At 40.3% G+C, this 26,688-nt stretch overlaps 1 protein-coding gene across 4 annotated transcripts in view; it reads left to right on the top strand.

The window, feature by feature from the left end:
* Positions 1-141: 141 nt before the first annotated feature.
* The window catches only part of USP16 (ubiquitin specific peptidase 16), a 32,353-nt gene continuing 5,806 nt past the window's right edge, over positions 142-26,688 (top strand). The window contains exons 1-15 of one of the 4 annotated variants that reach the window (XM_003813182.6): positions 826-961; positions 1,899-1,961; positions 4,072-4,173; positions 6,803-6,981; positions 11,045-11,148; positions 12,475-12,578; positions 13,485-13,672; positions 16,105-16,200; positions 16,796-16,926; positions 17,250-17,337; positions 18,378-18,456; positions 19,784-19,875; positions 20,243-20,299; positions 21,193-21,369; positions 24,663-25,326. In XM_003813182.6, the coding sequence (XP_003813230.1) occupies positions 4,113-4,173; positions 6,803-6,981; positions 11,045-11,148; positions 12,475-12,578; positions 13,485-13,672; positions 16,105-16,200; positions 16,796-16,926; positions 17,250-17,337; positions 18,378-18,456; positions 19,784-19,875; positions 20,243-20,299; positions 21,193-21,369; positions 24,663-25,326 (2,020 nt within the window). In that variant the 5' untranslated portion in view covers positions 826-961; positions 1,899-1,961; positions 4,072-4,112. Of the gene's footprint in view, positions 962-1,898; positions 1,962-4,071; positions 4,174-6,802; positions 6,982-11,044; positions 11,149-12,474; positions 12,579-13,484; positions 13,673-16,104; positions 16,201-16,795; positions 16,927-17,249; positions 17,338-18,377; positions 18,457-19,783; positions 19,876-20,242; positions 20,300-21,192; positions 21,370-24,662; positions 25,327-26,688 lie in introns of all 4 variants that reach the window. The other 3 variants (XM_034947864.3, XM_008965768.5, XM_003813181.7) reach the window with 3 other exon arrangements.

Below are 26,688 nucleotides of genomic sequence, written 5' to 3' on the forward strand. Positions count from 1 at the left end.
TCACGTGATCCACCCGCCTCGGCCTCCCAGTGTTGGGATTACAGGGGTGAGCCACCACGCCAGGGCTCGCACTTACAAATTTTCAAAGAATGGACAGTAAATATTTGAAAATCCCCTCCTCCCCCGCAATTTATCTGACACAGTCTTTCGGTTTTGCTTTAAAAATTCACTCTCGCGGCCGGGCGCGGTGGCTCACACCTGTAATCCCAGCACTTTGGGAGGCCGAGGCGGGCGCATCACAAGGTCAGGAGTTGGAGACCAGCCTGGCCAATTGGTGAAACCCCGTCTCTACTAAAAATACAAAAATTTTAGCGGGGCGTGGTGGCGTGCGCCTGTAGTCCCAGCTACTCGGGAGACTGAGGCAGAAGAATGCACTCCAGCCTGGGCGACAGAGGGATATTCCGTCTCAAACAAACAAAAAATCACTCGCTGCGTTTTTTATTCTGACATGGTGCAGGAAGGTAAATTCAAGACAACTTAGGTACTCAGTTTTAGAAGTCGACAGGACAGAATTACGGAAACAAATTTAAGCGTTCCCCCTCTTAGCTCCAAATATAATGTGTTCCAGAAAGGTAACCATCTAGGAAACTCCAAGGCTCAGACCACCACCGGATGCCCACACTTCAGAAGCATTTCTATAACTTCGTGGTTATGTCAGAGACGAGAAAACCCATTGACAACCAAACCCCTAAACCCGAACATCCGGCGCAAGCCGCACGCAGGCGCAGATTTACTAGCGTCAGAGCCGATGGTCCCGGGAGGTGGTGCTGGTGGTGGTGGTGCTGGTGGTGGTGGCGGCCTAGCCACTTCCCATAATGCCGCGTTCCGGAAGTTGTTGCTTTCCAGGGGTCACTCTGGATTCGACTCCGTCGCTCTCAATTCGTCACCAGGAGGAAGACGGAGCTGGCTGCCCAGCCCAAAGGCCCATGAGGGGATGCAGTTATGGGCTCTGTCGCTGTGGGTGAGTTCTGGTCCCACTGCCTGGCAGTCGTCGCTCGCCTGGCTTCCTGCGCTGGTAGAGCTCCTGTTTTCCGCCCCAACTTCGTTCTCTTCTTAAAGGCCCCTCTGCTTAAGCGCGTAACCCGGCTACTTTCCGGTACTGCGATCTCATTGGCTGCATGTCCTGTCAGTTCCAGAAGCTGGCCAATGAGATGCCGCTGCTGGCGGCCTTCTCGACCCCGTGGACCCCGAGGTTCCCCCGTGGGATCTGAGCAGTTAGAAGGGGAGGAGAGGGAAGGTGTGGCAGGCGACGAGCAAATGGGTGGGTGGCGCGTGGCAGGGACTACCCTATGGGTTGGAGCTGTATTTGCAGCCATGTTCATACGGCTGGTAGGAAAAGCAGGATCTGTCACCTATCCAATTGACTATACCTAGGAGAGGATTGATATACGCAAAACTTGAAAGCCACGTTAACACCTGCTGACAAAGTTTTCCACACGCTTACATTTTTAATGGAACCGAGTAGGCAGGGGAAGACTGGGAGGGCAGAGAGAGAAGAGACTTGGAATAATATGAGAACCGGCAAGACTATTTTTGATTTAGATTTTGTATGGAGTCCTGCGAAGAGTCATTTCACTAAGACGTTAATGCTCATCCGATGACACTACTTGAAAAGTGTATTAAGTTTATTGATGTTTTATAGCTGATGGAAGTCACAATATGCTCTCCTCATGACTCATTAGTTGCCTTTATAGTTGTCAGAACTTTACTGAGTCTCTTTCCGCAGCACTGGAGTGACCCCTCTATGTCCTCTGCCTGCAGTAATTAACAATTCGTCTTTCAAGTTTTCCTATGGAGTCTAAGCTGCTGCAATCCTCAAACCAGATTTACTAGTGCTGTCTGTCTTCACTACTGCAGACTTCTGACTTCTCATTTTTCACCCTTTTCTTTTTCACCAGAACTTGTTTGCTTCATTCTTATGTACCTACCTTTGCACCTTGTAATCATCCTTTATGCCTCAGGTACTATTCTATTTTTCTATTTCAATGCAAGAAGTAGTTCTTCAGGACCTGCTATGTACTAACATTATGCTAGATATTATAGGCAGTTCCAAAACTATGCTTGAAACCATTTATTTTTCTAAGAACTTTAGATTCTGCTTAGAGAAATAACATAAACCCAGATTAAAGATTTAAGAAATTCACTAGAATATGGGATAAGGGGACAAGATGACTAGAGCATACCATAAATACTGGGGAAGTTCAGTGGAGAGGTTTATTTAGAGTAGAATGATTGTCTAAGGCTTCCTTGAAATGGAGAGCTTGCAAGATTGGTAAGATTTAGATAGAATATTACAGCTAGAAATCAAAGACATCAAGGCGGGGAGGGTACAAAGTGTTTTGGAGTGGGGTACAAAGTGTTTTGGAGTGGAGTACAAGAGACGGACTTGGCCAGGTGCTGTGGCTCACGCCTGTTATCCCAGCACTTTGGGAGGCCGAGGCAGGTGGATCACGAGGTCAGGAGTTCAGACCAGCGTGGCCAGAATGGTGAAACCCCGTCTCTACTAAAAATACAAAAATTAGCCGGGTGTGGTGGTGGGCGTCTGTAATCCCAGCTATTCGGGAGGCTGAGGCAGGAGAAGCACTTGAACCCGGGCGGCAGAGGTTGCAGTGAGCCGAGATCGTGCCACTGCACTCCAGCCTGGGTGACAGAGCAAGACTCTGTCTCAAAAAAAAAAAAGAGACGGACTTGATTGGCAGGTAAAAAGTGGTGGTCTTGAAACCCAAACATCTGCATTTTACCTTTTTTTTTTTTTTTTTTTTTTGTAGAGATAGAGTGTCGCTTTGTTGCCCAGGCTAGTCTTGAACTTCTGGCCTCATGCCATCCTCCCAGCTCGATCTCCCAAAGTGTTGGGATTACAGGCGTGAGCCACCGCACCCAGACAACATCTGCCTTTTAGCTCATCGTTTGTGTGATCTTTCACCATTTTTTTTTCCTGACTTTTCTCCTTGAGTGAAATGCCTCTATTTAAAGTGTTGTTATGAAAATCCGATGTGATAATGTTTGTGAAAGGGCTTTGAAGATCAAAAGCACTATATAGTTATAACTTTAGTGTTTTTTTTTGTTGTTGTTGAGGTGTAATAGAGAGTCAGGATTAGCCGAGCATTGGGGCCGAATTTATAAAGGCCTATGAGTGCAAAGTTTAGGGAGTGTGGTCCGGGAAACTGTTAAATGCTTTCAGTCAAGAGAGTGATATGATAAAAATGGCATAACTGGGAGATGAATCTAGTACTGAACTCCCACACCGATTAGAGTGAGTTGGATTGGAGGCAAGAACTTGGGTGCTATTTTTTGTATTTATTTCTAAAATCTATAATTCTATATAATTAGGTAGACCTGTATGTACTTTTAGCACTTTTCATGTTTTCTAAGTTTGAATTGTTGACTAAAAAAGTGAAGATTTGATGTGCAGCTAGATTTGTCATAGCCTTCCAAAGCGGTTTTGGCAATAATATAATAATGTAAATAGTTGAGAATGCAGTTGTAATCAATTTTCATTTAGCTGATACGCATAGGAAATCCTGGTGTGGAAAAAGAACAACAGTGTATCACTTTTTGTATTTGGCTTTGAAGCCATTTTGGAAATTTTCTAACTCCCTTCAGGAGGTTGTTAGAATTATTTTAAATTTTTATTAGAGAAATTATCAGTTTAATTTGCATAGACTGCAGAGCTAAGAAAGGTAGCTTAGAAGGGAAGCAAATCATTTTTCTGATTAAAGTGCCACCATTATTTCACATGTATGTAGTGAGGAGTCACCTTCCTAAGAGTATCAAGTTCTGAGACTGTTCAAGATCTGTGTAAGATGACCAAGGTTCTCTCCTGACCTTTACATATATTGAAAACCTCTTAGGCTTGCTAAGAATCACTTTCCTATGCTATGAAAAACGGGAGATAACTATTCTATCTACTTGAGTTCCTGTTGAAAATTAGATGATTATATGTGATTGGTCTTTGTAAATTACAGTGTGATAGACATGCATAATATACGTGGCTTAGTTATATTACTGTCTCCTAGAGAAATATAAGACATACTTTTTTTTTTGTCAAGCTAACTTTATCTTGTTTTCTAGATTGTTATTTTGTGTCAGTAAGTAATCCATAAAGTGCCAACATGGGAAAGAAACGGACAAAGGGAAAAACTGTTCCAATCGATGATTCCTCTGAAACTTTAGGTATATTTCATTGATTGAATCTTTAATGTTTATATCTCTAAATGAATATGTTTTAAAATGTAAAAATGGTATAAAGCTGCATATTATTGTTATATTATCTGCATTTTAATATAATGTTTGTATCTATATGTCATTTAATAGTCTTCTACTTTTTTTTTTTTTTTTGAGAAAGAATCTCGCTCTGTTGCCCAGGCTGGAGTGCAGTGGTGCAATCTCAGCTCACTGCAACCTCCGCCTCCCAGGTTCAAACGGTTCTCTCGTGCCTCAGCCTCTGAGTAGCTGGGATTACAGACACATCCCACCACAGCCAGCTAATTTTTTTTTTTTTTTTTTTTTAATAGAGACGGGGTTTCCCTGTGTTGGTCAGGCTGGTCTTGAACTCCTGGCCTCAAGTGATCTGCCTGCCTCGGCCTCCAAAAGTGCTGGGATTACACGTGAGAGCCACTGCACCTGACTTTCTACATCTTTTTTGTTTTTTTTTCTGAGACGGAGTCTGGCTCTGTTGCCCAGGCTGGAGTGCAGTAGCGTGATCTCAGCTCACTGCAGCCTTTGCCTTGAGGGTTCAAGCGATTCTCCTGTCTCAGCCTCATGAGTAGCTGGGATTACAGGTGTGCTCCACCACACCCAGCTAATTTTTGTATTTTTAGTAGAGACAGGGTTTCACCATGTTGACCAGGCTGGTCTTGAACTCCTGACCTCAAGTGATCCGCTTCCTGAGCATCCCAAAGTGCTGGGATTACAGGCTTGAGCCACCGCGCCCGACCTTCAACAACATTTTTAATGGCATATTATTGCATTTAGCAAAGACCATGGATGCATATTTCATAATTTATTTAGATAATTTTCTACTGTTACAGATTTAGGTAATCTTTAACTTTTTAGTATTATGAATGGCTCAGTAGTAAACAACTTTATAGCTAAATCTCTGTGTACATCCAAATATTTTCCTAATACACATATATAATTTTTGAATCGAAGGGTGTAAACATTTTTAAGACTCTTTTGATTCTGTTGCTAAATTGCCATCCAGAAATGTTTTACTAATTTCCAGGCCCCCTATTAGCGTAGTAAAGTGCCCATTTCCCTGAACCTTCATCAGCACTGGTTAGTATCATCTGTAAACATCTGTGCTGATTTGATAGTTAAAAAAGGGTACCTTCTGACCGAGTGTGGTGGCTCACACCTGTAATCCCAGCACTCTGGGAGGCCAAGGCGGGCGGATCACGAGGTCAGGAGATCGAGACCATCCTGGCTAACACGGTGAAACCCTGTCTCTACTAAACATACAAAAAATTAGCTGGGCGTGGTGGCGGGCGCCTGTAGTCCCAGCTACTTGGGAGGCTGAGGCAGAATGGCGTGAACCTGGGAGGCGGAGCTTGCAGTGAGCCCAGATTGCGCCACTGCACTCCAGCCTGAGCAACAGAGCAAGACTCCGTCTCAAAAAAAAAAAAAAAAAAAAAAAAAAAAAAGGGTACCTTCTTTTTCTAGTTTGTATTTCTTTGACTACTGAGATTTGGTAGTTTTTCCACCTGATCCCATTTGCATTTATATTTCTTTTCTTGGTGCAAGATCATTGGACATAAAGCTAATTATGCCACTTGACTAGTTTCTAAACCTCCAGCGTTCCTGAAACAACTCAGCACTGTAGAGTGGTTTGCAAAGCTCTTTACTTATCTTGGCCCCAACAGAGTTTTCAGCCTCAGGTTCAACTGCTCATTTTTGCACATTGTGTAACTCCATCATCTGGGGAGACAGCATGCACTTTTACATGTTTTTGTTCTTGGCATTGGCATTTTCAGATTGCCCTTCACTCCCTGAGGTCGCAGTTTAAAGTGTGAGCTATGAAGTCTGAAAGACTTGAGTCTAAATTCTGGCATAGATACTCAGTAGTTATGTGGGCACTAAATCTTAGTTTTCTCATTTGTCATTGGAAAAATAGTGTCTTCTAGGGTGCTTGTAAGGATTAAATGGGATAATGTATTCAAAACATTTAACAAAGTTCATAGGACATATTTAATTAATATCAGCAATTTTTATTACTATTATTATCTTCTAGGATTGCACACATGTTACGTCCCCTGTGAAACTTTTGGTGACTTTAGCCTTCTCTGCTTGTGCTGCTATACAATGTTTCGGAGATTCTTATACATTAATTTATTTAGCTGCCTTTCCTTCCAGAATGTGAGCTACTCAAAGAAAACAGCTGTGACTTGGTCAATTTTGGGCTCCTGAGCGTCTAGCACAGTGCCTGCCCTATAGTAGGTGTATTATTGACTGAATGAAGGACGTTTTCTACAAATCTTTAAAGATAGAGAGAATCATAAATATGATAAAGGGCCTTAATTTAAAGGAAATAGCCAAATAAATTGAAATGGATTTGTAGTGGGGGACAGTGGTGGTTATATTTAGGACTTCAAGAAAGCGAAACTTCACAAATTTGTGTCAAATCTCTTTCTCACATATTTATCTCATATTATTCAAATATCAAACAATTTTAAGTTCAGAATATCTTAACAGTTTATAGAGTAAATTTCATTTTTGAAATGTGAATCAAGGGTAAGTTTTGAGATTAACTGAAGAAAGTCATTTTTGACCTTATATATTCCTTGTCTATTATTTGTTTTAATAGAACCTGTGTGCAGACACATTAGAAAAGGATTGGAACAAGGTAATCTGAAAAAGGCTTTAGTGAATGTGGAATGGAATATCTGCCAAGACTGTAAGACTGACAATAAAGTGAAAGATAAAGCTGAAGAAGAAACAGAAGAAAAGCCTTCAGTTTGGCTGTGTCTTAAATGTGGCCATCAGGTATGCTTACGTTTTAAGATCAATATGGGATTTTAGAAAACTCTTTGAACTTACTTTAGAAGGTATTACCTGAAAGTACAGTATGGATAAAAGGATACTAGTAACATAGATCATGTTCTCTGGAGAACCAGTTCTGAGTCTGAGATGTGTATATAGGTGGTGGAGTGTTCTCTGGTACCACACCAGTAAAAGTAAGGGAAGCAAGATTAAGCATAGGGAGAAGTTGAATGAAGAGGCAGTGGCAACAGGGTCTCAGCCAATCCCACAGTGATCTCTTGCCTGAATTGAGGCAAGGAGCTAGACCTTTCTACCTGTGCATAGACCAGTCATTGGATGTGGCCTGCCCCTAGAGCAGGAAGTAACCTTGGGCAAGGCAGCTCCCTTTTGTTGAGACTGATTCCTGGGGATGGATGGACTAGACTGTGAGCTCTCAGCCGGCCACATTCTCAGCACCTGGGGGAATGAGTAGTACCTTGATCTTTGGCAGTGAGGGCATGTCTGGCTGGCATATCACAGTGTCTACTCTACCAGCTCACAGTTATTACCGTGGTACTAAAGTCAGGGTCTCTCAGTTACCCTTAGTGGTGGCAAGTTAAGCTTATATGTTAGGAAATTGGGCTACTAGGCAGTAGTCATGAAATCATGAGGCTTCAAGATCAGGCAGATAGCCAGTTTTTTGTTGTTTTTTTGAGATGGGGTCTCACTCTGTCACCCAGGCTGGAGTGCAGTGGCACAATCTTGGCTCATGGCAGCCTCCACCTCCCAGGTTCAAGCAGTTTTCCTGCCTCAGTCTCCAAGTAGCTGGAATTACAGGTGTGCGCCACCACACCTGGCTGAGTTTTGTATTTTTAGTAGAGACAGAGTTTTGCCATGTTGGCCAGGCTGGTCTCAAACTCCTGATTTCAAGTGATCCACTCACCTTGGCTCCCTCAAAGTGCTAGGAATACAGGCATGAGCCACTGCGCCCAGCCAGGAATTTTTTTTTTTTTTTCACGTTTTCAAATTGAAAATCTTATTGAGGTTATTATAGACCATGTGCAGATCTAACAAATAATACAGAGAAATCCCTATGCATTTTGCTCAGAGTCCCCCAGTGGTAACATTTTACAAAATGAGTATAATATCACAACCAGGATATTGAGATTGAAACAACACACCAATCGCAATCAGATCTCCTGAGTTTGACTTCTTTTTTTGTGCATGTATGTATGTGTACATGTGTATTACATTCTGTACACTTTTGTCACCTGTGTAGATTATTCACCACCACAGTCACGATACTAAATAGTTGAACATCACAGGGATCTCTTGTGTTGCCCTTGTATAATCATACCCACCTCCCTACTGCCACCACTCTCTGCAGCCCCTGGCAACTACCATTCTATTCTGTATTTCTAAATTTAGTCATTTCATCAGAAATGTTATGTAAATGGAGTCATACAGTGTGCAACATTTGGGGATTGGCTTTTGCTTTTTTCTTTTTTTGAGGCAGGGTCTCACTCTCTCACCCAGGCTGGAGTTCAGTGGTATAATCACGGCTCACGGCAGCCTTCACCTCCCAGGCTCAAGTGATCCTCCCACCTCAGCCTCCTGAGTAGCTGGGACTACACCTGCATGCCACCACTCCTGGCTAATTTTTGTATTTTTTGTAAAGATGCGGTTTTGGTATACTGCCCAGGCTGGTCTTGAACTCCTGGGCTCAAGTGATCTACCCCCCTGGGCCTCCCAAAGTGCTAAGATGATAGGTGTGAGCCACCGTGCCCAGCCAGGATTGGCTTTTTCACTCAGCATAATCACCCAAAGATTTATCAAAGCTGTGTGTATCAAGTTTGCTCTTTTTTTATTACTGAGCATATTTTATGGCATGTATGTACAACAGCTTGTTTTTACTGTTTACCTGTCGAATGACAACATCTGGGCTGATCCCATTTTTTGGTGATTACAAATAAAGCTGCTGTTAACATTTGTGTACAGGTTTTTGTGTGAACTTAGATTTCATTTCTCTAGGATAAATGTCCACGAGTGCAATTGCTGGGTCCTATGGCAATTTAATGTTTAGTTTTTTAAGAAACTGCCAAACTGTTTTTTCACAGTGACTCTACCTTTTATATTCTTACTAGCAGTGTATGAATGATTCACTTTCACTTTTTCTTCATTTTTGCCAGCATTTACAATTGTCACAGTTTTTTATTTTAGCCATCATGATAGTTATATACTGATATCTCATTGTGGTCAGTTAAAAAAATCTGTATGTTAGAAAAGAATATTGTTTACTTGTATTTGAAAGGTTTAATTGTAACCTTTTAAATACATATGGTGAGTATGAATATGCTTTCCTATTTCAGTTTTTCAGAATATATTTTGTGTTACAAATTTTTGTGCTACCTTTTTAATTTGTAAGAATAAGACATGTCAGTATTAACTGCTAACTTTTTTCCCACTAGATACCTTTGGCACTGTTAGCTAATGATTCTTAACTGTTGTCTCAAGACAACTATGTTTCAAATGATCTCAAATGATGTTGTAATTTTCAAAAATAGTATCAAATGTTAATTCATTTATTTTGTAATTAAATGTTCAGTGGGATAAATTAAGCGAATAGTGTTTGGGATCATAGTTAAGGAATTAGAAACTACCAATGTATATTTCTTCTCCAAAGTATATATCTAGCTGCAATGGAAACACGACCGGTTGTTGTACTGTGATCCAAAAGTTGATAGACTGGTTCCAGTAGATACACAGTGAAGATATGTTTCTTAGCAGTGATCTGACTAGCTGAAAGCAGAAGTTTAGGTCATGTTCTTTTATGAATAAGCCTATACATCTTTTAGGTAAAAGTCTCCCATTTACTTGTTTAAATAGTGTTTTTTGACCACCTCCTGTGTTCTAGAATATTTGGTAATAGATTAAGTCTACTGCCTTGAGCCTTTGGGATTTATAGACCAGGTGAGAAAGGATATAAATATCAATAACGTTAGTACAAGGTAAAAAATAAGGAATGCCACTAGGAATTCGTGCCATGTTTTATAGAATTTGTTTAAAGGAAGGAGACAGTATTTTCTCATCTGGGAGATAAGTATAGGCTTCTGGGAGGAGGTGGCTTTTGAGCAAGATCTTGAAGAGTGGGTGGGATTTGGTTAGGTAGCAGTGTTCATAAAGGATTCTGGATAAATAGAATAATGTGAACAAAATTGCATAGTTGTGAAAAGTGCTCAGTGTGTTTTTAGCTGGTCGTTGGTACGTGAATAAGAGAATGTGGGAGTTAACACTGGAGAGATATGTCGAGGTCAGAGGATGTCAGGTTTGTTTATTGGGAGTTTAAGAGAGCAATTCATAATTTTTGAATGGTGTATGAACAGAGCTTTGTTTTAGGAACATTAAACTGAAAGAATATGCATGTGAAGAAGGAGGCTGAAGTTAGGGGAATGTTTAGGAGACTGTTAAGGAATCCAAACCAGACTTGACTGCATTAGTGTGGTTTAATTTGGGCTGGAAAGTTGGAGAAGAAGAGTACTTTGAGTGCATGGTTTTCTTTTTTTTTTTTTTATTTTGAGATGGAGTTTTTGCTCTTGTTGCCCAGGCTAGAGTGCAGGCCCAGACGTGATCTTGGCTCACTGCAACCTCCGCCTCCTGAGTTCAAGCAGTTCTCCTGCCTCAGCCTCCTAATTAGCTGGGATTACAGACGTGCGCCACCACACCCGGCTAATTTTTGTATTTTTAGTAGAGATGGGGTTTCACCATGTTGGTCAGGCTGGTCTCGAACTCCTGACCTCAGGTGATTCCACCCCCGGCCTCAGCCTCCCAAAGTGCTGGGATTACAGGTGTGAGCCTCCGCGCCTAGCGAGTGCATGGTTTTCTAAATACTTGTTGACTTAAATGTTCTCAGTTGCCTGTGCATATTTAAGTTTTAACAAAATACTGATTCTAGAGTCTAACATTTTCTTTTCAAGATTGTAAGAATGGCAGAATTTCATGAGCCACTTCCTTGTTTATGATAGATTATGCATTCTCCCCTCTTGCTGAATTTTTATGGCTTTGAGGTTTATGATTATGATTTTTTTAGGGCTGTGGCAGAAATTCTCAGGAGCAGCATGCCTTGAAGCACTATCTGACGCCAAGATCTGAACCTCACTGTCTGGTTCTTAGTTTGGACAACTGGAGTGTATGGTGAGTTTCAGTTCCTCTGCCTCTTGGGTGGAAATTATTTGAAATATTAGAGAATGGAAATGTTTAAATATGTTTAAGAAGAAAGCAATTTAAAATTTTGTATGTTTTAAAATACCATCACTTTCACAAAGCTAAATAATGCAGTATTATGCGAAGCTTTTACTTGGACGTTTGCACAAACACAAACATTGTAACATAGAAGACTTAAGAATCTTTACCCCTTTGTTTTTCTTGCTTGTGATATTATAAGGCATATAGTGGAGATAGGGACGCTAAGAACAAATTTCAGATAAAATTGTAATAAAATTTTGGCTATGAATTTGCATGAAAATAAATGTCAGTCTGGTATGTTATAGATGCTGCATTGTAACATCATTAAAACAGATTTTTACGTCTTAAAAATCATTTTCACAGTAGTCTTCACTGAATGACATCTTTTTTTTTTTTTGAGACGGAATCTCTTTCTGTCGCCCAGGCTGGAGTGCAGTGGTGTGATCTCGGCTCACCACAACCTCTGCCTCCCAGGTTCAAGCAATTCTCCTGCCTCAGCCTCCCGAGTAGCTGAGATTACAGGGATGCACCACCACGCCCGGCTAATTTTTGTATTTTTAGTAGAGACGGGGTTTCACCATGTTGGTCAGGCTGGTCTCAAACTCCTGACCTCGTGATCCCCTTGTGATCCGCATGCCTCGGCCTCCCAAAGTGCTGGGATTACAGGCATGAGCCACCGTGCCTGGCTTGAATGGCATCTTTCAATTGTAAAAGTTGTTACTTTTGTCTGGCTAACACGTTGAAACCCCATCTCTACTAAAAATACAAAAAAAAATTAGCTGGGCATGGTGGTGGGCGCCTGTAGTCCCAGCTACTCGGGAGGCTGAGGTAGGAGAATGGCGTGAACCAGGGAGGCGGAGGTTGCAGTGAGCCGAGATCCTGCCACTGCATGCAGCCTGGGCACCAGAGCGAGACTCCGTCTCAAAAAAAAACAAAAAACAAAACAAACAAAAAAAAGTTGTTATTTTTGTTAGTGTAATTCTGTATTTTAAAATATATGTAAAAAACTTTTGACTTCAATGTTATAACCAGTAAAGTAAAATGTTTGGAGTATTTCATCATACTACTTATATGCAGCCATAATTCTGGCTAATTTTATTAATAATAAACCAGAGTTAATATGCATAGTGTTCTTCAGGAAAACAGAATTTTTACGTTCGGTTTCTTTAATAGAATAAGTTGGCAGTTACACACTTTGATTCCAGGAATTATTATTTGTCTCCCCCTTTTTAGTTGTCATTTTGTCATTTTTCATCTCTGATTTTTGGGTCACAGGTGTTACATATGTGATAATGAGGTCCAGTATTGTAGTTCAAACCAGTTGGGTCAAGTGGTTGATTATGTCAGAAAACAAGCCGGCATTACAACTCCAAAGCCAGGTAAAATAATTTGTTTCTTTAATATACACCAAATGTTGATTTGTGTATCTGCTGATACTTAGATTTGTTATACTACCTAGCATTACATACAGCTGAGTAACATTAGTTATGGTTGATTGGAAACTATGAAACTATTTTTGGTTTAACTATAAGGTATTAGAAGGGATATGAGAAATGATCTAGTCAGATGTGATGAAGGCCATAGACTAAGGTAATGGCCAATAATGCTAAGACTAAGGTAATTCCCATAACCCTAGCCAGGCTTACTATAGACCTGCCTTACACTGTTCTTACTGTCGTACATTTTGTAATAGCAAGATTTCAGTCTGTCTGCTGGGATAACATAAAGCATTTGTGATTCCTTCTAATGGTCAGATATTTCTTAGGTTCTTTCCATGCATAATTAAATTAATTGGCTGACATACAGCATTTGCTTTAAGCATGTTTTTTAAGTTTTTATTGTCACAAGTATCTTTGTCAGAGCCAGAATTATTTGTTTTTTACTTTAGGATTGATTTTTGACCCACAGAATTCATTAAAAAATTTATTTCATGTCCACGTTCTTGATTGTTTTATATTCTTAATTTCACAAGGTAAGATGTGTTCATTTGTAAAGAATTTTTGTGCAGTAAAAAAGGGAGATTTATACCAAAGCACATACTGTTTGGTTTCATTTATCAAACTAATGCTTACTTTAGGTCTGAGTATTTTTTGTTTACTGGGTTTTGTGTTTTTTTTTTTTTGGATGGCAATTTACCTGTATCTATTTAAAATCAAATGGGTGGGTGGGTTGGAAAGAATGACTTCAGGTAAACTCACAAACTCTAGTACTGTTTCCCAAGTATACTTCTGCATCGATATGACTGTATTACACATTTTGCTAAATCTTTTCTTCTTTTTTTAAAGCAGAGAAAGATAATGGAAATATTGAACTTGAAAATAAAAAATTAGAAAAAGAGAGTAAGAATGAACAAGAGAGAGAAAAGAAGGAAAACATGGCTAAAGAGAATCCTCCCATGAATTCTCCTTGCCAAATAACCGTGAAAGGACTCAGTAATTTGGGAAACACATGTTTCTTCAATGCAGTTATGCAGGTACATTGTCATTTTTTTCCCTTTAAAAAAGCTGTCCTTTTCCTCATAGAATCTGCTACTTACGTTATTTTTTTCCACCTGAGTAATTTATTTCTACGTATCCAAAGAAAACTTTTTTTTTTTTTTTTGAGACAGGGTCTCACTCTGTCACTCAGCTGGAGTGCAGTGGCACGATCGTGGCTCACTGCAGCCTCTACCTCTTGGACTCAAGCAGTCCTCCTACCTTAGCCTCCAGAGTAGCTGGGACTACAGGCATGCGCCACCACTCCCAGCTAGTTTTTGTATCTTTTGTAGAGACAGGGTTTCGCCATGTTGCCTAGGCTAGTCTTGAACTCCTGGGCTTAAGCCGTCCACCCCCTTTGGCCACCCAAAGTGTTTGGATTACAGGCGTGAGCCACCACGCCTGGCCAAAGAAAACTTAAGGAAAGTTTTTTGTTTTTGTTTTTGTTTTTTAAAAAAAAAAAAACAGAACAAAATGAAAAGTCTCCCATGTCTACTTCTTTCTACACAGACACGGCAACCATCCGATTTCTCAATCTTTTCCCCACCTTTCCCGCCTTTCTATTCCACAAAGCCGCCATTGTCATCCTGGCCCGTTCTCAATGAGCTGTTGGGCACACCTCCCAGACGGGGTGGTGGCCGGGCAGAGAGGCTCCTCACTTCCCAGTAGGGGCGGCCGGGCAGAGGCGCCCCTCACCTCCCGGACAGGGCAGCTGGCCGGGAGGGGGGCTGACACCCCCACCTCCCTCCCGGATGGGGCGGCTGGCCGGGCGGGGGGCTGACCCCCCCACCTCCCTCCCGGACAGGGCGGCTGGCCAGGCAGGGGGCTGACCCCCCCCACCTCCCTCCCGGACGGGGCAGCTGGCCTGGCAGAGGGGCTCCTCACTTCCCAGTAGGGGCGGCCAGGCAGAGGTGCCCCTCACCTCCCGGACGGGGCGGCTGGCCGGGCGGGGGGCTGACCCCCCCCCACCTCCCTCCCGGACGGGGCGGCTGGCCGGGCGGGGGGCTGACGCCCCCACCTCCCTCCCGGACGGGGCGGCTGGCCTGGAGGGGGGCTGACCCCCCCACCTCCCTCCCGGACGGGGCGGCTGGCCGGGCGGGGGGCTGACCCCCCCACCTCCCTCCCGGACGGGGAGGCTGCCGGGCGGAGACGCTCCTCACTTCCCAGATGGGGTGGCTGCCGGGAGGAGAGGCTCCTCACTTCTCAGACAGGGCGGTTGCCGGGCAGAGGGTCTCCTCACTTCTCAGACGGGGTGGCCGGGCAGAGATGCTCCTCACCTCCCAGACGGGGTCACGGCCGGGCAGAGATGCTCCTCACATCCCAGACGGGGTGGCGGGGCAGAGGCGCTCCCCACATCTCAGACGATGGGCGGCCGGGCAGAGACGCTCCTCACCTCCCAGATGTGATGGCGGCCGGGAAGAGGTGCTCCTCACTTCCCAGATGGGATGGCGGCCAGGCGGAGACGCTCCTCACTTTCCAGACTGGGCAGCCAGGCAGAGGGGCTCCTCACATCCCAGACGATGGGCGGCCAGGCAGAGACGCTCCTCACTTCCCAGACGGGGTGGCGGCCGGGCAGAGGCTGCAATCTCGGCACTTTGGGAGGCCAAGGCAGGCGGCTGGGAGGTGGAGGCCGCAGCGAGCCGAGACCACGCCACTGCACTCCAGCCCGGGCACCATTGAGCACTGAGCGAACAAGACTCCGTCTGCAATCCCGGCACCTCGGGAGGCCGAGGCTGGCGGATCACCCGCGGTTAGGGGCTGGAGACCCGCCCGGCCAACACAGCGAAACCCCGTCTCCACCAAAATCAGTCAGGCGTGGCGGCGTGAGCCCGCAATCGCAGGCACCCGGCAGGGTGAGGCAGGAAAATCAGGCAGGGAGGTTGCAGTGAGCCGAGACGGCAGCAGCACAGTCCAGCCTCGGCTCATCATGAGAGGGAGACTGCGGAAAGAGAGGGAGAGGGAGACCGTGGGGAGAGGGAGAGGGAGAGGGAGAGCAGGAAAGTTTTATTGCATGACAGTAAGAGAGTTTGGTGAGCACTTGAGTGCAGTGGGTTTGAAAGAAATATTGCTGCTTCTTTCATGGAGCTTGCACTTGGGTGGAGGAAACACAGGATAACCTCATATGGAAGCAAATACGTACCTACAGGTAGTGGTAAGTGGTTGTGAGAGAGTCATGGTGGAGGATTGGGGATAGCTACTTCTGATTGGGTGGTGGGAGAATGCCCCACTAAGGTGATGAATAAGCTCAGAACTGAAGTAGTTATGACCCAAATAGAGTAGGGAGAGAAGCATCTGTAACTTTTCATTTTCCGAGTATAGAGTTTGCAGTGTTGGTCATGATTTTCTGTTTTGATAGAATAGACACTTAAGAAGTATCAGAGTTGATTTGCCTTTAAATAATTTTTCTCTTTTTTTTCACCCTACATTCTAGAACTTGTCACAAACACCAGTGCTTAGACAACTACTAAAAGAAGTGAAAATGTCTGGAACAATTGTAAAAATTGAACCACCTGATTTGGCATTAACAGTATGTTCTTTAAACTTTTCTAGTCTGTAACTTTCCTCTCTGAATGTGTGTTTTCTAAATTATTTTAAATAACTGACACTCATTTCCACTGTTTTTGTTTGTTTTGTTTTACTTTAGGCTACTAACTTAAACAGTTTCAGGCTAATAGAAGTTATAAGGAGTCTTTACATCTGTTTGCCTTGTGTGTGCTCTGTTTTTCTATGCTTGAGTGTTAAGCTTCCTTCTTGGGAATGTGTATATGTTTGAGAAGCCTTAGGCTTACATTATTATTTTTAACATCTTTAAGGTGACTTAAGAGCTGTGTAACCAAATAAATATTACCTTATCCATTTTTATTATTTACATTTTGCTTTGGCTCTTTCAATTCTTAGGTAGTAAGTGTTCCGGATAATCTAAAACTAAAATAGTAGAGCTGAATTCTGCATAAGACAGTCTGTGACCAAACAGTTTCTGTCTCTTTTGATGTACATTTTAAACTTTTAAATGGGGCAGTTCTGTCAGGAACATTGGTAGTATATGTTAACTAATTAGATTTTAGTAAAGTCAGTGATTCCAGAATTTGACTGAAGAAAGTAATTTCTTTTCCCATATTCAGGAACCGTTAGAAATAAACCTTGAGCCTCCAGGCCCTCTTACTTTAGCCATGAGCCAGTTTCTTAATGAGATGCAAGAGACCAAAAAGGGGGTTGTGACACCGAAAGAACTCTTTTCTCAGGTCTGTAAAAAGTGAGTATCCACTTCGATTGTGCTTTCAGTGCCTCAGTGAGATGCTGAGAAATAATATTAATATTAAATAGTAAAATATAAAAATATTAATAGCATTACATTTAGTCAACCCTCTATATACAAAAGGCATAGTTTTTTTTCATTTGGATTTTAAAATGTATTTATGTGATAGTTAAATCTCCCAAGGGTGTTAATGGACTAAACAGAAATTTGTAGAAAGCAGAACTCTCTGAGATTTGGGATATGATCCTAAGATTTTCTAAAAATAGCTTCAGAGCTTAGTAGACTGAAGATTGCTTTTCTGTCTTTTTGTTTTTCTCTAGAGCAGTGCGGTTTAAAGGCTATCAGCAGCAAGACAGCCAGGAGCTGCTTCGCTATTTATTGGATGGGATGAGAGCAGAAGAACACCAAGTTAGCATGTTATGACCATTGTATTTTATGATCTTATCTTCATAAGCTTTCTGTCTCATTTGATATCTTACGAGTTAAAACAATGAAAGCTAGTTATTAAGGCCATCATACTTTTAAATTTTTTCTTACACCAGCTTTTTCAACTAGTATGTTTTCACCATTAGAATGAATCCAGAGAATTAGCAGTAATTCTCTTTCTCATGATGGCTTAAGTTTAGTTGATGTTTACAGCATTAATGTTCTTTAAAGATTCTGTTGTACTAACCTATACGAAGAGAGCTGCCAAATATTGGAAATTGTTTCTCCCAAACCCAGGTGCAGCACACCCTTACTTTTAATTCTGAGTCTGATTTAACACTGTTTTTTGAACCTAGGAAGTATTTTCATTTTGTAAGAGTCAGGGAACATTGGTTGCATTTTAAAATTTTTGTTACTTGCCAGGATATAAAAAAATGTATTTGGGGTATGAATTAATGAGTACTAATAATAGTGATAATAACTAATATTTATTTCGCACTTATTTTTATGCCAATCACTGTTTTCAGTGTTTTGTATTAATTCCCTTACTTCGTTCTCACAAAGTTTCTGCGAGGTGGATACTGTGATTTTTTCCTATTCCGTAGATTGAGAATCTAGGCTGTAGAGAAGTTCAGTACCTAGTTTAAGGTCCCCCAGAAATAATGGAGCTGGGCTTTAAGCACTGGAGTCAGACCCTGTGGCTGTCATGTAATCATTCTGCTTGTAGGACAAGCTATTTCAGTTTCTTCTCAAAGGTGGTGGGCATGTTCTGAAAACCTTTGGTTTGAAGAGGTTTAAGATCTTGAAATGATAAGATAATACCTTTATTCAGTGGTTAGTGATTGCTTTGTGGCATAATTCCTTTTTAGCTCCTTGAATTAAGTTTGAAAATGTGATTTTGGGATCATTTAGTAAATATGGGGAGCTGTATCCTGATCACTTTCTTGACTTGATTACATATTTCTAAGGAAAATAAAATTTAAAATTTAATAGTATATATATATCCATTTTATTACTTTTAGAGAGTGAGTAAAGGAATACTTAAAGCATTTGGTAATTCTACTGAAAAGTTGGATGAAGAACTAAAAAATAAAGTTAAAGGTAATGTCTGACTTTTTGAACTAAAACACTATAGTTGAATTCCTCTGTACCTTAGGACAAGATTGCTAGCACATGTATTTCCAAGTCCACAATTATTAATGTATAATTTCTCTTTATCAACGTTGATTAATAAAAATTATTCAGTGCTCCAGAAGTGAACAGTTTTACTCCATGGTGTATTCTTTTTATGTATTAAAGATAGAACTATGATAAATTACAGTTTTACTTTTCAAAAGCTTAAAATTATAATTAGCAGTAATACATGAATTATATTTGTTACTGTGAGTTGTCAGTAGTTGGTTTATTAATCATGGAGCCAACTTAGTTCTTATTATGTGGCGTGTAAAGATTTAGGACAGATCTGCCCAGTAGAACTTCCTATGTTGATGGAACTCCTCTATACCTTTGCTGTTCCATACAGAAGCAACTAGGCACGTGTGGCGCCTGAAATGTGACTGGTGAAACTGAGGAACTACATTTTTATTTTTATTTAATTGTAATTAAATTTAAATAGCCATAAGTGACTAAGGGCACTGTATTATAAAGCACAGATTTGAATCAACTTATAGCAACTCTTTGCTCCTTGGTGCCCTTTAGAGCCTGGCCAGTAATGGAGAGAATTACCCCCGCTGGCATTTTCTGTCAGAAAAATGTGGTTCTGCATAAATTATCATTTGAATAGTGCTTATAGGTTTCACGTATTTGGAAAATTGGCTGACCAAGTAGTAAAATTATGGCTTTTAGTTATATTAAACTTATCAAGATTATTTCTGGGAGCATAGGAAAATAAAAGGAAGATTTTGTTTGAAATATTTTCCTGAGGTTTTTCTTTTGTTTTTAAAATATCAAAGGAGTTCAGTCTTAGAGTTCACAAAACAAGTTACATGCATTTTCTCTCCCAGTTTGCTACTCTGGTATCTTTTATCAGTCTTGAATGTTAGAATGTTAGAGCTAGAACTAAGGAACTAGACTGTCATTCAGCCTACTCCGAGCTGTTCATTTTATACTAATGGAGAGAGAGGGAAAGACATAGAAGTCTCACTGACTTGCACAGTTTACTTCCCACTGACTAGATCTTGGATAAGGACTTTTTTGTCTTATTCATAAAAGGCGATTGTGTTCAATTATGTTATGCTCAGAGGTAGAATATATAATACTGACTTCTATCGCTTAAAAAAAATGGTGATGATGAATGGAGGAAGAAGTCTGTGGGACAGGAAATTTAAAATAAAATTTTAGAGTTAGATAGGTAAGTAGTTTTAGCTTTTCTTGTTTAATTAATTATATAACAGTAATTGGTAATTGATAGACTTTTTTTTCTCCATAGATTACGAGAAGAAAAAATCAATACCAAGTTTTGTTGACCGCATCTTTGGTGGTGAACTAACTAGTATGATCATGTGTGATCAATGCAGAACTGTAAGTAGATGTCATGTGTACTGGGTTTGTTCACTAATATTCAACAGTTTATCAATTGTTTATTTCAAAAGCAGAAATCTCTACCTTCATAGGATATCTTTTTAAACTATTCAGATGCTATTCAGATGTGCATGGTTCTTTGTGGGAAATGTCAGCACTCCTTAAATCTTGAAGACGTTAAACAGTTTGATTTATTTCCCCCAACCCAAAGTCCTCAATGTTGTGTAATTTTTCATTTCAAATTTTCTTAAGCCTTTGTTTATTTTAAAACCCATCCCCTACTCCCCATCCCACAGGGCAGGGAGGATCTTACTATGTAACATTTACAGTATTTACATTTTTACACTGTCTTTTCTGATTGGTTAAGGTCTCCTTGGTTCATGAATCTTTCCTTGATTTGTCCCTCCCAGTTTTAGATGATCAGGTAAGACTATTGAGTTTATTTTATTCAAGTGGATTTTTTTTCCTGTAAGATTTTATGGGGGGAAGCCTTGTTACTCTTTTTAAGTTTGTATATTACTAGCCCATGCAGAAATTTTTCTTAATTTGAGGTAGAATGCATTTTAGGATTTGAATAAAGAACAGGGTAACTACTTTAAAAACAAGGATGGAAAAAAAGATGATGTATTCAGAATTCTGTACAAGTAATTAGTTTGATTGGTTTCCATACAGGGAAGTATTTTCCTTATATTAAAATTAATACTTATTTTTGTTATTTAAGACTAATCACGAATCCCTTGCACACCTAAGTTCATAAATGTTAAATAAAGAGTATTATTTCGTTTTAATTTGGTTCCTTTTAAGTAGTAGTAAAAAAGAAGAGATGTTATGAGTATTGGATAAATCATTCTTCAACTTCGTATGAATTATGAGACCCTTGGCTTGTTACTTGGCAATTAAAGTCTCACCAAATTTTATTTTCTATTTTTTTGAAACTGTCATATGCATGCAAAGAAAGAAAAGAATAAAAAAGAATACACCGTGGTGACTTACATAAGTCACTTAGAAAATGTATTTGGAAATGGACGTATTTACAGTGTGACACAGCATGTATCTAATACATTTTGTTATATTTCTATTACACTTACATGTGATGTTGCCTTTTGCTGTTTTGTTGGTTTGCTTGTTTTCTCATTATGTGAAGATTGCTTTCTAGTATATGAGATAAACGAATTTTGTGTCATCTATTTTCAAATATTGTGGAAAAAAAAGCTAATATATAATAGAAGTAGAAAAATATTTACATAGTGTGGATTTTTTTTCACCAAATGGTAGTTGTAAAATTTTGTTTTTGACCTATGTTATCTATATTTTAAGAGTGGTAAGAAAAGTGTAAACGATAAAAATCTGAAAAAGACAATGGAAGATGAAGATCAAGATAGCGAGGAAGAAAAAGATAACGACAGTTACATAAAAGAGAGAAGTGATATTCCTTCTGGAACAAGTAAGCACTTACAGAAAAAAGCAAAGAAACAAGCCAAAAAGCAAGCCAAGGTGGGTAATTAGGAGGAAAATCATATGCTTGTAATTTTATATTTTGAACTATTGAGTTTGTAGTCTGAATGACATTGGTTAGACATGTCTGTTATTTTAGATACAGCACTTTCATTTGACAATTACAGAATTTAGCTCATTTAGTATTCTCTGCAGGGAAATTGCTTTGAGTATATGTGAAGAAAACGTCGTGCTTCTTTTTTTTTAAATCCTGCATTGCTTGTAACAAGTATTTGTAGTAAGTTTAATTAACTTAATTTTCAAGTTAATATTATTGACACCCACAAATTTAAAAATATATAAAGGTAAACAATAAGTCCCCCTCCCACCACTGTTTTTTTTTTTTCCAACCTGAGATGGAGTCTTGCTGTGTCGCCCAGGCCAGAGTGCAGTGGCACGATCTCTGCTCACTGCAACCTCCATCTCCTAGGTTCAAGCAATTCTCGTGCCTCAGCCTCCTGAGCAGTCAGGACTACAGGTGCATGCCATCAAGCCTAGCTAATTTTTATATTTTTAGTAGAGACAGGGTTTCACCATTGTTGGCCAGGCTGGTCTCAAACTCCTGACCTCAAGTGATCCGCCCTCCTCAGCCTGCCAAAGTGCTGGGATTACAGGCATGAGCCACCGCGCCCGGCCGACCACCACTTTCCTTTTATGACAAAGATAAACATTTTTGTTTTTTCTTATGTATCCTTCTGGAGTTTCTTTTGGAAAATATGAGCAAATACAAATATGCAGTCTTGGTTTTTTTCCCCCTTTCTTACCATTCACACCATTCTGGACTGTGTTGTTTGTTTATACTTAGATTCTTGGAGTCCTTTCCATTTTAGTATATAAAACTTCTTCATTCTTTTTTTTTTTTTTTTTTTTCTGAGATGGTGTCTCACTCTGTCGCCCAGGCTGGAGGGCAAATGGCGAGATCTTGGCACACTGCAACCTCTGCCTCCCAGGTTCAAGTGATTCTCCTGCCACAGCCTCCCGAGTAGCTGGGATTACAGACATGTGCCACCGTGCCTGGCTAACTTTTGTATTTTTAGTAAAGACAGGTTTCGCCATGTTGGTCAGGCTGGTCTCTAACTCCTGACCTCAGATAATCTGCCCGCCTCAGCCTACCAAAGTGCTGGGATTACAGATGTGAGACACCGTGCCTGGCCCATTCTTTCTTTCTTTTTTTTTAACAGTTGCATGATTCTGTGTTATGGATGTGCCATAATTCATTTAACCATTTCTCTATTGATTTAGGTTGTTTCAGTCTTTTGCTATAATGGTCAGTGCTCTAGTGAATAACCCTATACATAAGTCATCTGTAGGGTAAATTTGAGAAGTGGGATTGCATTTGTAGTTTTGGTTGATACTAATTGTCCTTCACAAAGGTTGCTCCTGACCCTTGACAGCTGTGTGTTATCAAACTTCCAGATTTTGATTGGTATGTTAGATGGAAAATATTATCTCAGTGCAGTTTTATTTTGCATTTATTTTAATATAAATTAGATTAAGCATATTTTTATGTTTCAGAGCCATTTGCATTTCATGTTCTTTGAAGTTTTTGCTTATATTCTTTTCTCATTTTTTATTCATGTGTTCCTCTGTTTTTACGGAAACACATCAGAAAATGTTTGGGTCCCATCCTGTTTGCTGCCCTTCATTCTTCTGGTATTACAGAGTAGCCTCATGGGGGCTGTTCTTTCAGTTCTTTCTGTTACAACCAGAAATGCCTTTGGGTTTTTAGGCATTTCAGTAACAGGAATCTTGATGAAATGCCTTCTTTTCCTCTATTTGGAAGTAGGTTGCAAGTGGCAAGAGTGATTTTAAAGGGGAAAGTTCTTTACTCTCTTCTGTATGTGTGGCTACCTTGCTTCTTTGCTAACTTCAGGCCATTTTTTTCCCAGAATACTTTTGTCCATTCCTCTGACCAAAGCAGTCCTGTACTTGTGCATCCTTGAGTTTTCTTTCAGTTTGGTTTTTTTCTCTAAGTGAAACCTTGACCCAGTAACTCATATGGATACATTTCTTTCTGTTAGTGTGGAGTCACACCCACCGTGTGGTATAACATTTGACTGCCTGGGTTTAACAGTCTTTTTTTTTTTTTTTTTTGCTTTATATTTTATTTTATTTTTTTTTATTTTTTATTTTTTTATTTTTATTTTATTTTATTTTTTATTATACTTTAAGTTTTAGGGTACATGTGCACATTGTGCAGGTTAGTTACATATGTATACATGTGCCATGCTGGTGCGCTGCACCCACTAACTCGTCATCTAGCATTAGGTATATCTCCCAATGCTATCCCTCCCCCCTCCCCCCTCCCCAACAGTCTTAGTACTCTGCATGGATTACTTCCCTTATCACAGAGACCATGTCTTGCATATTTTTATTTCTACAGTAGGGTGATTTTTTGATGGTTGGTGATGGTTTATTCCTGATTTCATTTAAATAACTTTTTCTTTCTTTTTTTTGGGAACAGAGTCACTTTCTTGCCCAGGCTGGAGTGCAGTGGTGTGGTCTCGGCTCACTGCAACCCCCACCTTCCATGTTCAAGCTATTTTCCTGCCTCAGCCTCCCGAGTAGCTGGGATTACAGGCGCGCACCACCCATGCGTGCATTACAGGCACGCCTGGCTAATTTTTGTATTTTTAGTAGAGATGGGTTTTCACCATGCTGGCCAGGCTGGTTTCAAACTCCTCACCTCAAGTGAGATGCCCTCCTTGGCCTCCCAAAGTGCTGGGATTACAGGTGTGAGCCACTGCACCTGGCCTAAATAACTTTTCTTCATAATTTATTTTTTGAGACAGAGTCTTGCTCTGCCACCCAGGCTGGACTATAGTGTGCATGATCATACGTCACAGTAACCTTGAACTTTTGGGCTCAAGTGATCCTCCCACCTCAACCTGCTGAATAGCTGGGACTACAGGTGGGCACCAACGTGCCCAGCTAATTTTTATTTTTATTTTTTTTTTAGAGATGGGGTCTCAGTATGTTGCCCAAGCATGTCCCAAACTTCTCAAGTGATACTCTTGTGATCCTCTTGCTTTGGCCTTCCACAGTGCTAGGATTACAGGTGTGAGCCGCCATGCCCAGCCAATTTCGTCATAATTTTTTTGATCCTTGGTAGCAAAGGAACTTTTTCGGATCAGATTGTGAGAGTGAACTCTTCCTTAGGAAATTATTTTTGATTGACAAGCAGCAAAACTGGATATAGTACGTGTGTGTTGTCTCCTTCTTCCTCTATCTCTCTCCCTCCTTTTCTCCCGCTCTTTTTCTTTATTTTTTGATGCCGTATACTTTTTACCCAGAACCAACGAAGACAACAAAAAATTCAAGGAAAAGTTCTTCATTTAAATGATATTTGTACTATTGACCATCCTGAAGACAGTGAATATGAAGCTGAAATGTCACTTCAAGGAGAAGTAAATATTAAATCCAACCATATTTCACAAGAGGGTGTTATGCATAAAGAATATTGTGTCAACCAGAAAGATTTGAATGGCCAAGCAAAAATGACTGAAAGTGTAACTGACAATCAAAAATCCACAGAGGAAGTAGATATGAAAAATATCAACATGGATAATGATCTGGAGGTTTTAACATCTTCTCCCACTGACTGTACTAGGAATTTAAATGGTGCCTACCTAACGGAAGGGAGCAATGGAGAAGTGGACATTTCCAGTGGTTTCAAAAACCTAAATTTGAATGCTGCTCTTCATCCTGATGAAATAAATATAGAGATTCTGAATGATAGTCATACTCCTGGAACAAAGGTGTATGAGGTTGTAAATGAAGATCCAGAAACTGCTTTCTGTACTCTTGCAAACAGGGAAGTTTTCAATACTGATGAGTGTTCAATCCAACATTGTTTATATCAGTTCACCCGTAATGAGAAACTTCGAGATGCGAATAAACTGCTTTGTGAAGTATGCACACGGAGACAGTGTAATGGACCAAAGGCAAATATAAAAGGTATTTTAATGCTCTCACTGTAAGTAAAATTAATATTCAGGGGCACATTTTGCACTACATAGGTAGAGTACTCCTAATTGTATCAGGATTTGGATGGCATGAATAAGTGTCCTTTTCTGTGTAAATATTTTAATAGAAGGATGGAAGAAGTAGGACTTTATTGAAGTGGCTAATACACTGTGACATCCCAGCAGCAGTTAAATGGGACAGTTTTCTCCCTGACATCTCTCCCTGTGGGTAAATTATCCCCTTGGAATGCAGTCACCACAGCATCCTGACACATAATGGCTGTTTTTTTCCACCCTTACCTCCTTTGCACCCAGGATGCCACACTTGAATTTATCAGTGAACTAAGATGACATGCCAAGTGCAAAGCACTGGGAAGACAGTGCTTTCTTACAGTCTTCCTCAAATGGGAGAAAGGATCATACTGACAATTTCCCTTATCTCCCCACTGCCTTTTTTTTTTTGAGTTTGGGTAAATAGGATGTGGGGAGGGGCCATGGATTCCTAAGGATTTTTAGTAGAATTGTTGAAACATTTTAAAATTCTAAGTAGAATTTTATTTATTTACATATAGAGACAAAAAGTAAGCCTGTGTGTGTGTGTGTGTGTGTGTGTATGTATCTATGTGTGTGTATGTGTATATATGTGTGTGTGTGTGTATATATATATATATATATATATATAAGCTCAGAGACTATACAAAAATAGGCTTACTTTTTGTCTGTATATATATCAGCTCAGAGACCATACGTGTGTGTGTATGTGTGTGTGTATTTTTTTTTTTTTTTTTTTGAGACAGAGTCCTGCCCTGTCTCCCAGGCTAAAGTGCAGTGGCCAATTTCAGCTCACTGCAATCTCCACCTCCCGGGTTCAAGAGATTCTCCTGCCTCAGCCTCCCAAGTAGCTGGGACTACAGGCACCTGCCACCACGCCTGGCTAATTTTTGTATTTTTAGTAGAGATAGGGTTTCACCACATTGGCCAGGGTGGTCTCAAACTCCTAACCTCAAGTGATTTGCCCGCCTAGGCCTCCCAAAGTCCTGGGATTACAGGCGTGAACCATCACACCCAGCCTAAAAAATATTTTTTATAGATGAGCATTTGCAAATGATTTGATGTGATGGAATATACTAAACTTTCAACCTCATTAACCAAAATATTGTGCCTCTCCACAGTAATTCAATTTTGCTCTGATTGTAATCATTCTCAGTTATTATTGTATTTTTATTTCATCAGTAGGAATTTATGGACATTTTAATCTCATATATAAATACCTATAAAATATCTTTGATTTTGCCTCTTACTCCACAAATTCTACAATATTTGTTATCTAGTACTTCATAGAAAAAGTTTACTG

Source organism: Pan paniscus, chromosome 22, assembly GCF_029289425.2.
Source record: "Pan paniscus chromosome 22, NHGRI_mPanPan1-v2.0_pri, whole genome shotgun sequence".
In the NCBI taxonomy this organism is placed as follows: Eukaryota; Metazoa; Chordata; class Mammalia; order Primates; family Hominidae; genus Pan; species Pan paniscus.